We start from the raw sequence: 11,847 nt of genomic DNA, 5'->3' as shown, positions 1-11,847 counted from the left end.
CCATTTTGCTCTATTGAGTCCTAACTTTGAAACACATTTCTTGGAACAGAATGCACACTAAATGAATGAGTGGATGGATGGCTGGACAGACAGATGGATGGATGGAGAGAAAAAGCATCACACAGACTTACCTATAAAAACCTCAAAAAAGTTCCTTAAAGATGGTTTTGTCAGTAGAGATACTGAGTCCCTTCCTATAATTTACTTATTTCAATACCATAAGAATCCTGGCAGGTTTGCCCCTGTGGAGTATTTATATTTAATTAATACTGTCACTACACGGTCCCAATTTTCAATTAATTTATTTTGAAAAAACAAAAAGAACAAAGCTTCTTAACAAATGAGTTACCATGTTAATTGAAAGGAAACAGAAATCAATACGAACCTAGTTAGCTTATCCCAATGCCTACAAAATAAAGAGAGAGAATTATACTTACATATGATGTAATAATCTTTGTTCTTCTGAAATTCTAGACCCCTGATGTTAGGGCTGAATTCTTGAAACTTGATGGTAAATTTCACATCTCGGTGTGGTCGGGAACAGTTGAGCAGGGTTTTTTTCTTCTTCTTAATAATGCATCTGTCTGCTTGGTCTTTATCAACCATATAAACTTTATAATACTCATACTGGCCAACAGTTTTAGAGTCCACTTTGGGGCAAATAATATCCAATTTGTCTCCTATCTGTGGGTGTAGTACCAGGCCTTGTCCAGGTAGAAATCTAAAAAGCATAAAAGAAAAGCCACTGAGTTGGTGAAAGTGAACACCCTTAAAGACAGGCATCAAAGAGCCTACACTACAAATCACCCCCACCATGACATGTCAGTGCTGTACTTTAGTTCACCAAGGCTGTCTTCATGGGACAAATGCTTTTAGGAATTTACCTCAGAAAACAAAAGGATCAACTTTTCCCTTCTTTGAGCCTTCAGGCTGTCAGGCGGCAACAGCCTGCTGACACTGGTCCTCGGCCCCGGGCTTGTAATATCCCAATAATCTTCTGTGAAACTTTACAGCTCTTACCTCTTCCCTGGTGAGGAGTCAGACTTCCCACCTGCTTGTTTTTTAACCATTGGCCTCTCAGTTTATTAGGACCAGAGACATCTCATCAATTCCAGGAATGGCGCGCGCCCAGAACCTCTGCTGTCCTGGTGGTTTCCCTGAGCTGTGTGGATGTTAATTCACAGACAGGTTTCATCAAGAGTGCTTCAAATTACTCATCATAATTAGTCACTGATAGAACGCCCCACCCGTCAGTCACTCACAGACCCCGCCCCCACAGTCAGTCACTCACAGACCCCGCCCCCAGTCAGTCACTCACAGACCCCGCCCTCCAATCAGTCACTCACAGACCCCCGCCCCCAAATGTCAGTCACTCACAGACCCCGCCCCCACACGTCAATCACTGAGACCCCGCCACCACACGTCAGTCACTCACAGACCCCGCCCCCTCCTATCAGTAACTCACAGACCCCTGACCCCACCCATCAGTCACTCACAGACCACGCCCCCACACGTCAGTCACCCAAAGACTCCGCCCACACACGTCAGTCACTCACGGACCCCGCCCCAACCGTCAGTCACCCACAGACCCCGCCCCGACAGTCGGTCACTCAAGGACCACGCCCCCACCCGTCAATCACTCAACGACCACGCCCCCACAATCAGTCATTCACAAATGCCGCCCCCACACATCAATCACTCAGAGACCCCGCCCCCACCCGTCAGTCAATCACTCACCCACACACGGCAATTACCGCAGGTCCCGCCCATGGCCCCGCCACTTCCGCTGGCCCGCGGGCTCCACCGCCGCCTGGATCAAGCTCAGAACGCATCGCCCGCATCCCCAACGCTGCCGCCCAAGGGACGGACCCGCTCTGTGACGCGCTTCCGCTTCCGGTCTGCAGAACGCCGCCCTGGGACTCGGTGCCGCCCTCGCTGTGTGACGCCAGCCCGCGTGAGGCACAGCACACCAGACTTCCGGTTGGCTTCAGCTCGCCAGCACTACAGACTTCCGGTCTGCCATCGGGGATCGCGGGGAAATAGAGTCGGGAATTTCGCTTTCAAGTTCCAGTGCTCCCTCCTTCCGCTTGGCTTCAGGTCGCCAGCATTACGGAGTTCCGTCCCATTCTGGCTTCCCCTGCAGAGACGGGAATGGGGCTTCTGAGACTCACGATTCCCGACTTCCGGTTGGCTTCGGCTTGCCAGCACTAACGACTTCCGGAGTCCTGCTAATGGATGGGAACGGCGCGCGGCTGGCTTCCAGTGACCGGAATTTCGCTGGAATCTCAGGACGCCCGACTTCCGCTTGGCTTCAGGTCGCCAGCGCAACCCGGTTCCGGTCAAGTCTGGCTCGGTGCAAAAGCAGCTCCCGGTTTCCAGTGACTGCTGCTCAGTCCCAGCATTCCAGTCTTCCGGTCGGCTTCAGCACGCCCATACTACCGACTTCCGGTTACGGACAAGCGGCTCCGCGCCTGCAAGTGAGCGGCTGCCGGTGACGGGAATTCTGCTTCTGCGTCACAGGATGCCCGACTTCCGGATGGCTTCGCTGCCAGCACTAGCGACTTCGTGTCCCGGTGTTTCTGTTCCTACCGCGCACAGTGACCGGCCGGCTTCCAGTGACTGTGATTCAGCCTGTGAGTCCAGCACGCCAGACTTCCTGTTGGATTCGCTTGCCACTACTACCGACTTCCTGTCAGAGTCTTTCTTTTTCCGACGCCGCAGGAAGAACGACCGCTTTTGACGGGAACTCGGCTTGTGAGTCCCGGGATTCCCGACTTCCCTTTGGCTTCGGATGCCAGCACTATCGACTTCCTGTCCTCCCTCAGAGACCGCACCAGCAGCGCTACGGCCACAGGTCTTCCGGTTCCGTAAAGGCTCCGCGAGCACCGCCGCGAATCCCACGTGAGAAACGCACGGCTCCCAGCTTCCGGTGCGTTACCGAATCCGTCTGTGGGGGGAAGCGGGGCACCGGGGCCGGAAACCGAGGTTCTCCTTCCACCGCGACCCATTTGCCGCTCCTGAGACTCACACTTCCTGCCGGTGCCCTTGCGCTTCCCGCTGCGCAGCAACAAGGTTCCGCTGCGACCGGCACCCGGAAACGGTCTGTGCGGAGACCGGGACGGGAGAGAAAAAAATACAGAGCTTCCGGTGAGCGCTGTGGGCGGGACTTCCGGTTTTCTCTCACATCCATTACACTCAAGGGGGACTCAGAGATGAGTGAATTAATGATGCTCAAGGTCCTGAGGGGGTGGGAGGGGCGGGGCCTGTCAATCATGATCAGCCTGTCTGCTTCTGCTCCCATCAGCTACTGGATGGAGGCTCTGGGACGGCAAATAAGGGAGTCAGCGTCTCATCATCAGAGAAGGGCGTTTAAGGGAAACTCCTGACTGTTGCTCACACTGTCAGCTGGCGTCATCCTTGTGTGTCACTGCACATTTCCCTAGAGCCAGATTTACCTGAAACAAAAGGAATTATAGGGAGATACCGATGCATAGGAAGAGATCACCTTCACTTCTGGGGATAACTCTGGATCGTGGTGCTTCTGTTTTAGAAGAACTACCAGTAGCTTGAGGGTCAGAAACTACAATTCAAGGATCATTTGAAGTAATTTTGTGAAAATTGTGAAGTCTGTGTTTATTTATTCTTTTATATCCATGGGATTATAGGGGTCTGGGTAACATTGGTCAAGATAACCCTTTTCCTTTCCTATGTTTTCTTTGGGCTATTGATTAAAAGTTGACAGTATTTTTTCTGCCTTATTTCTTTCCATTTTCTCACCAACCCCATGTTCTTTGAAAATATTTCACATACTTTTGATTGTTGTATCTTTGTGACAAGCGTAGACCTCAGATTATGTGAATCTGTGTACTGATTTTCTGTAATCTATAACAATAAAGTAGTTATATTCATTTTCTTAAAAATATTCGACCTTCCCCAAGTTGTCTTAATACAATTTCTTATGTTGTCAGTTCTTGAAGGTTTTGATTTGGGGGAAGTTGCTGTGGAGAGACATTTTTAGTTTTTATCATCTTTATCTTAGGTGCTTGCCTCTTACCATTTTCTGGTACACTATCATTTCTGTGTTTTCCAGTTGTGGTTATCTCTATGTTTTAATCATTAGTGCTTAAGTGATTTATATGATTTATGCATTGGCTTTACATTTTAAAACCTTCTCATATATTGCTGTCTCTGTCTCCTAATTAGCCTCAGTTTTCAATATGATCAATCCTAGGGTCATCTGATCAAACATCGATTGTGTTCTTAGATCAGAATGTCTGACTTCTGCCTGAAAAACACTGTGTTTACTGATGATTGATGTGGTAAGAAGAAATCGACTGAGTTGGCAATGTCTCTTAGCAAGTTTCCCTGGGCTGTTAAAGAGAACTAGCTGAATACAAGATAGTATAAAAGCAAAAGAGAAAATAAAAAAAAAAAATAATGGTCCCACAGGTTTTTCCTTCGGTGTATAACTTGAGTTTCTCTCCTGAGCTACCAAATAGGTGGACTTTGGCCTAAGCCTAACAAGAAAATCAGTACATTACCAGAGTAGCTTTTACTTAAATAATTTAATCACAGTGACAGTATTTCATTCATCCTTTCCCATAATTATTTCAGCGACTAATTCATTTCCACTTTCAGGACTTCTATCAAGTTAATAAAGTTGGTCTTTATTATGCTTCAACCATGTTGGACTACTCATGACTTGGTCTCATAGGATTGATGGAAACTGATAGTGATTTATTGCTCTGATGGTTGTTGTTTGTCGTTTTACACTGGTGTCCAGTTGTCTTGCTTTGAGGTGATTGTGGGTCTAGGTGCTGATTTCTCAGTTTTAATTTGTTGGAAGGGTGCTTTTTCCCTTGGCTTCTATATGCCCTCTGATATTCTGATCTGAGGGCCTATGGTTGAATAGGGCTTCTCACCACATTTTGGGTGCTGGAAATCTTTCTGTATGTGTGGTCTTTGTTCCAGCAGGGTGTATCTGCCATGGTTTGAAATTGTAAGAATGGAAGAGAGGAGAGAACCCTGTGATAGTGTTGAGAAGGCATGGAGAGATTGGGAGATTTTTGTGGTCAGGTGGACCATATGGACTTCTGGCAGATGCTGTATCCTTTGAGCACAGGGATTCCTCTAAAGTTGGAGGCTACAACAAAGAAATAAGGAGGAAATTGAATTGTAAACAGTGTTCAGGGTTATTGAAAGAATGGAGAAGATCCACTGGAGAGGAAACAATTGTGTATTTCTTATAGATCACATGAACTCTGGTCCAGAAGTGTGTCTTTGCTTCAGTTTACCTACCTGTTAGTCTGACTTATGTGACGTGCACATGAGCAGAGGATATTAATACAATTTTTGGTGTGACATAGCTTTGTGCATGGCAGTTGATTTGTTTTTGGAGGACTCTGTTTGAGAATGAATATACTGCGGAAGTTTCATGAGCTGCTGTCCCACATTACCTGTTATTTGGGCTGGTGTGACATGCACATGAAAAAGGGATGTCTCCCTCAGTTGGAGGCTGGAATATGGCAATATTCCTCTTATTCTGAATGGTAATATATCCTTTGATTTAATATGTTGGAAATCCTTAATTAGTTTCTTGATTATACAATATGTAACAGTCAAGACATTGTCTTGAGTATCAGAAGGGAATTTGTGCTTTTCGGGCTGTTATATGTTATGATAATCAATGAACATGGAATAAATACAGAAATTCCCCTACCTCCACTCCTTCCAACCCTCTCCACAATATCCATTCCCACAAATCCATTGATACTGTTTCCCTTCAGAAAAGAGAAGGCCTCCCATGGATATCAACCAAACACATCATGACAAGGTGCAATAAGATTAGTCACAAACCCTTATACAAGCCTGACCAAGGTAACTCAGTAGAAGGAAAAGTGTCCCAAGAGCAAGTGAAAGAGTCAGAGAAACCACAGGAGCTACTGGTAGGAATCCCACAAACAAACCAAGATAAACGACCAGAGCATGTTTGCAGAGTTACTGACACAGAGCCCTGCAGGCTCTACGATTGACTCTTCAATTTCTCTGAGCCCCTAGGAGCCGTGGTAAGTTCATTCTGTGTCGCATGTTCTCCTGTTTTCTGGCATTGGGGAAATGTCCAGAGATATACAAGGATGACCCCAGATAACATTCTAAGCAATAGTGAAAAGGTTATCTTAAATGCCCTTCTCATTTATTGAGATTGATGACTACTTTACATGCCATCCTAGAGCCTTCATCCAGTAGTTTATGGAAGCAGAAGCAGACACCCACAGCTAAGCACTGAACCAAAAGCCTGGAATCCAGTTGTAGAGAGTGAGGTGTGATGGGCAATGTATTCATGGCCAATCAGGGTTAACCCACATAAATAGGTGACTTGAAGATTAGGAGCTCATTGACGTCAAACAGATAGTTCAGAACCAGCATAGGACAGAACTAGGCCCTCTGAAATTGGGAGTCAGTTAGGAGAACTGGGCATTTTATGATGCCTCTAGTCATGGAAGAGAATTTATCTCTAGTGTACAAATGGACATTGGGATCCCATTCCACACTGAGGGATACTTTCTCAGCCTAGACACACTGGGGAATGACTAGGCCCTGCCACAAATAATGTGATGGGCTTTGATTCCCCAATGGAAGGCCTCACCTTTTCTATTAAGCAGAAGAGAGATGGGATGGGGTTCAATGTTAGGTATGGGTGAATGGGAGGGGCACGGAAGTGGCACTGGTATATATAGTAAGAATGTTTGTAATTTAAATTTAGAAAATTAGAAAACATAAAAAGATCGTATTCAACAGAATTTAGAACTCTTAATTTTACCAGGACCAGATGTCTGAAGGAGTAATTTACCTCCAGCAATTCTTTCTCACCTCACAGGATCACCTATCCAACTATAGGTTCTATCCCATCCCTTCCACCCTACATCAGCTGTGCTCACATTTAGATCTTAAATGTTAAAAAAAATGAAGATAATGACTAAATATCATATACTGAAATTAAAAACACATAAAATATTATGAAAAGGAGACTCTGGCCTCATCCTTAAAGGGAAAATAGAACTTTGAAATTAATGTGAGATAAATTAGCTATAAAGTGTGTTTTAGTTACATTTATAAGTTATTCAAATCTTGGATATGCATTTTATATTAAATTATGAAGTGTATATTGCAGTTAAATATGGGCTGCACACTGGAGATTATCATCAGAAATGTTAAATGTGTGGGCCCTCTACTCTTCTTTTTCTTGAGCCTTCCTCCTTGCTTCCAGATTTATCCTTCTGTGTTCCTGATACCATAGCTTATCCTTTCACCTGACTCACTATCGGATAAACACATCTTCATCAGAATATCCACTGTTGTATTCAGGCAAAGAAGAACAGCTTCATAAAATTAAACTAATATATCAGAAAAAATCAACACATAGTTACTTCATTAAGCAAATTTTCTGTAGCATAAAAGTAACACATTTTAAAATAAGGTTCTACAGAAACACACATTTACAATACGGTCAGTGTTTTGCTTTAAGTTTCACACATATATGTGATACTTTAGATTGCCATGAAGTATAAAGATGTGCATATTGACTTCACTTGGGAAGAGTGGACTTTGCTGGATAGTTCTCAGAAGAATCTCTACAAAGATGTGATGCTGGAGACCTATGAGAACCTCAATGATATAGGTAAGAGTATGTTTTCCTTCCCATTTTAAAATAATAGGACAACTATTCCTTGGTTATTGGTTCCTTGGCTCTTCTTTAATTTGATTGAGAAAGAAATAGAATGTAATAAATAAATCAAAGTTATAAAGCTCACTGAGGACAGTAACATAATTTTTTGCACATTTGCATATGTTATTTCTCAATAATACTCTATACATTTTCTTGCCCTGTATTTTAGGATACTCTTGGGAAGACAATATTGAAGAACATTGTGCAAGTTCAAAAAGACATGACAGGTAATTTTCATTTACAAGCTCATAGAAATGTGTCTCTGAAGAAATTGTAATGTGTCCTGAAGTTTGAAACAGAAACAGCAGTGTATTTAAGCACAGCTTAATTTGCATTGATGACTATTAAATTCTCACAAGAACATAGAATTCAATTTCAGGTAGTTTAACTGCATTTGCAAAGCAATATTTTAAGAAAGATGACAAAGAAATAATGCATTGAGAGAAAATGCCACTTAAATCCTTACACCACGAGAGCTATGCTGTAGTACTGTAAATCCACTTATTTCACACTACCTATATTACTAAAGATATAGACAACATTGAATTGATAGTCATATCTCCAAAACTTCCATTAAGCAAATACTCCACAGAAAAGTTAGTTTTACTCATGTACTTGGTGTGACAGGAGCAATTATTGTCAAGAGTCAAGGGGCAGTTATTGTAGGAATGTGTAATCACAATAACATATATCTATAAAGAACAGAAAGTCAAAATGAATTAAATGAGGAAACCTCTTCTTCATAATCTTTACATTATTAAGAATATCATGTACTATTCAGGATAAAAGCCATTTCAGCAAAGAGATATGTAGAACATGATATACCTCTCTTTCAGGATATTTAAAAGTCATGTAGTAGTCCCCATTTTGAGCATACTTGCTGAATTTGATTCAAGTGTACCAGTAATTTGTTTTCCATCTTAATTGATAATTCACCAAGCTCACTCTGGAGAAAAGCCCTATGAATCTATGACTGTGTAAATACTTCTGTTTCTTATAGTTCATTAGCATATGTATTATGACTCACAGAGAAGGAAAAGTTAATAATACATAAAAGGATGATAAGGGATGAATTTTTCTAGTTCTCCTCATTATGTGAAAAATCACCTTTAGAAAAAGGTTCTGAAAATGAGAACCATGTAATACAGGATTATATATTCACAGCTATTTTCAAAGATACACGCAACCCTTAATGAAGAGGAAAAGAAGAATATAAGCACAGTGATAAAACAATAATATCGGATTCTTCTTTACAACTGAAATAAATAGTAATATTAAATTATTCAGGTAACAAGATTTGACATTGTATTGAATATGGTAATGCATTTACATATGAACTTTTTCCTGGCAGGCATGAAAGAAGGCCAACTGGAGAGAATTCTTCTGTATACACACAATGTGATAAAGCCTTTGAAAACAACAGTTATCTCCAAAGTTATGAAAGAAAACACACTGGAGAGAAATCATATGAATGTAACCAATGTGCTAAAGCCTTTGCATATCACAGTTATCTTCTTATTCATCAAAGAAGACATAGAGGGGAGAAAACCTATGAATGTAATCAATGTGGTAAAGCCTTTTCTTACCACAGTACTCTTCAAATGCATAAAAGAACACATACGGGAGAGAAACCCTATGAATGCAGTCAGTGTGGTAAAGCCTTTGCTCAGCAAAGATATCTTCAAATGCATAAAAGGACACATACTGGAGAGAAACCCTATGAATGCAATCAGTGTGGTAAAGCCTTTTCTCGGCACAGTCACCTTCACATGCATAAAAGAACGCATACTGGAGAGAAACCTTATGAATGTAATGAGTGTGGTAAGACCTTTTCTCGGCACACTAATCTTCAAATGCATAAAAGGACCCATACTGGAGAGAAACCTTATGAATGTAATCAGTGTGGGAAAGCCTTTTCTCAGGACAGCACTCTTCAATCACATAAAAGGACCCATACTGGAGAGAAACCTTATGAATGTAATCAGTGTGGTAAAGCCTTTTCTCATCAATGTACTCTTCAATCGCATAAAAGATCACATACTGGAGAGAAACCTCATGAATGTAATCAGTGCGGTAAAGCCTTTGCTCACGACAGTACTCTTCAATCGCATAAAAGGACACATACTGGAGAGAAACGGTATGAATGTAATCAGTGTGGTAAAGCTTTTTCTCGGCACACTACTCTTCAAATTCATAAAAGGACACATACTGGAGAGAAACCTTATGAGTGCAATCAGTGTGGTAAAGCCTTTTCTCATCAATGTACTCTTCAATCGCATAAAAGATCACATACTGGAGAGAAACCATATGAATGTAATCAGTGTGGTAAAGTCTTTTCTCACCACAGTAGTCTTCAAATACATAAAAGGACACATAATGGATAGATACCATAGGAAAGTAACCAGTGTGGTGAATCTGTTTCACAGCACAGTAATTGACTGCATCAGAATTAACTTATACTTGGTGATTATGGAAATTTCCAAGGCCAAATCTCAAAAAAATGATGGAAATGTACAAAAGAAATGATCAGGATGGAACCTGACAATAAATATTTTTTAAAGATGGTTGGCTAACTGTAGGGAGCCGGTTCCTGCATTATCCATTATAATGGTGCCTGAAGACACCAAGATATAAATTACTTCACAGGCGCTGGGTAATCTCCATTCCTTTGATCTCTGCCTATCCCGTGGCTCATTTGGCCTGAGGAGCTGAAGCCATTCATAGGGTAACACGTCCCAGGCGGCTGGCCAGCCTTTATTAGGGTGGGTTTTCTTAGTTCAGAGTCTCCGCTCTGGTCCCCGCTCTGGTAAGCTTATGCATTAAAAGCTTGTCTGCAGAAGGATCCGAGTGTCCTGCGTGTATTTCTTGCCGGCCGAGAAAATACAGCGCGCGGGACATATGGTGCCGAAACCCGGGAACATGTGAACATCTCTGGCACCGCGGAGACCCCTTGGCTACAGGGCGGATTCAGAACTGCAGGGTGGTAAATTCGGAGAGGTATGTTTTTTCTGGACTTTGGCTTGGGAATGTTGCTATTTTGGGAGGTTAATATAGAGGCTTCTATGCTTTTACTAGGAGCTATTTTGACTTTTCTCACTGTTGTAACAATCTTAAAGAAGTCCAGAATTACATATCAGAAACTGAATGTAGTGAGAGATGGGGCGCGCCTAACAATAAAATATAAGTAAAAAGGACCTCCCGGGATGTCTAGTGACAAGGGAGTGAATAATTTGTTAAGAGAAACAACAACAAATAAGAAAAAAGGACCTCCTGGGATGTCTACTGACAAGGGAGTGAATAATTTGTTAGATGATTCTATAAGTAAGTTTAAAGCTTTAAATCTTGATAGCTTTAATGACTCTAAAAGCTCAAGAGATAAAGTTTTAGAGAAAACAGCTCAGCTAGGTAAAATAACCGGTCACACCCCGGTTAATTTAAGAGAAATAAAGACTCAAAACCTAGCCTCTGCCCTACAATGAAACTAGAGGCCTTGGAGCTGAGCAGCTCAGACTCTGAGATTTTAGACTCTAGCAAGGAAGCAGAGCTAGAGGAGGAGGCAGCACGATACCACCCCGATAGATATCGGCTGCCAAAAGTGAAAGCAAATATGAGGCCATCGCCTATTAATCCAGCGGGTGTGCTTCCATCAGCACCCCCATTGTTTGGTGCCGACTCCTTCTTACCATCAGAGGAGCGGAGCAAATTACAGATGGCTTTCCCAGTCTTTGACAGGGGAAAAGGCCGCGCATGTGATTCAACACTTCTTAAAGGCCTGGAATGCCTGGGGCTTTAAAGCCTCATAAACATTAAAGCTCAGGGCCATACTGAGGCCAAGCACCAAACCTCAAAACCTAAAAGGCCAAAAGAAAATGGTAAAATGGAAAGATATCTTAACTGATCTTTGGAGAGGCCCGGATCCTATTCTCATAAGATCCAGGGGAGCTATTGTGTTTTCCCACAGGATGAAGAAAATCCTCTGTGGATCCCAGAAAGACTCAACCCGAAGAGCCCCTTCGGACCTTCAAAAGTTGAAACTCCACCCTCTCCCCGGGAGTTGAGAGCCGCTATTGTTATCCAGATTAACTCCTGTCCTTGGCGGAGAGATTGCCACTGCTTAAGGG

At 42.7% G+C, this 11,847-nt stretch overlaps 1 protein-coding gene across 1 annotated transcript in view; it reads left to right on the top strand.

The window, feature by feature from the left end:
- LOC113838052 (zinc finger protein 431-like) overlaps positions 1-10,165 on the top strand; it is a 120,972-nt gene extending 110,807 nt beyond the window's left edge. The window contains exons 2-4 of the mRNA XM_035453653.1: positions 7,552-7,678; positions 7,896-7,953; positions 9,078-10,165. Coding sequence (XP_035309544.1) covers positions 7,552-7,678; positions 7,896-7,953; positions 9,078-10,110 — 1,218 coding nt within the window. The 3' untranslated portion in view covers positions 10,111-10,165. The remainder of the gene's footprint in view (positions 1-7,551; positions 7,679-7,895; positions 7,954-9,077) is intronic.
- Positions 10,166-11,847: the final 1,682 nt, after the last annotated feature.

This window comes from Cricetulus griseus, unplaced genomic scaffold, assembly GCF_003668045.3.
Source record: "Cricetulus griseus strain 17A/GY unplaced genomic scaffold, alternate assembly CriGri-PICRH-1.0 unplaced_scaffold_1, whole genome shotgun sequence".
NCBI classification, from domain to species: domain Eukaryota; kingdom Metazoa; phylum Chordata; class Mammalia; order Rodentia; family Cricetidae; genus Cricetulus; species Cricetulus griseus.
This window is presented reverse-complemented; position numbering and strand designations above follow the sequence as displayed.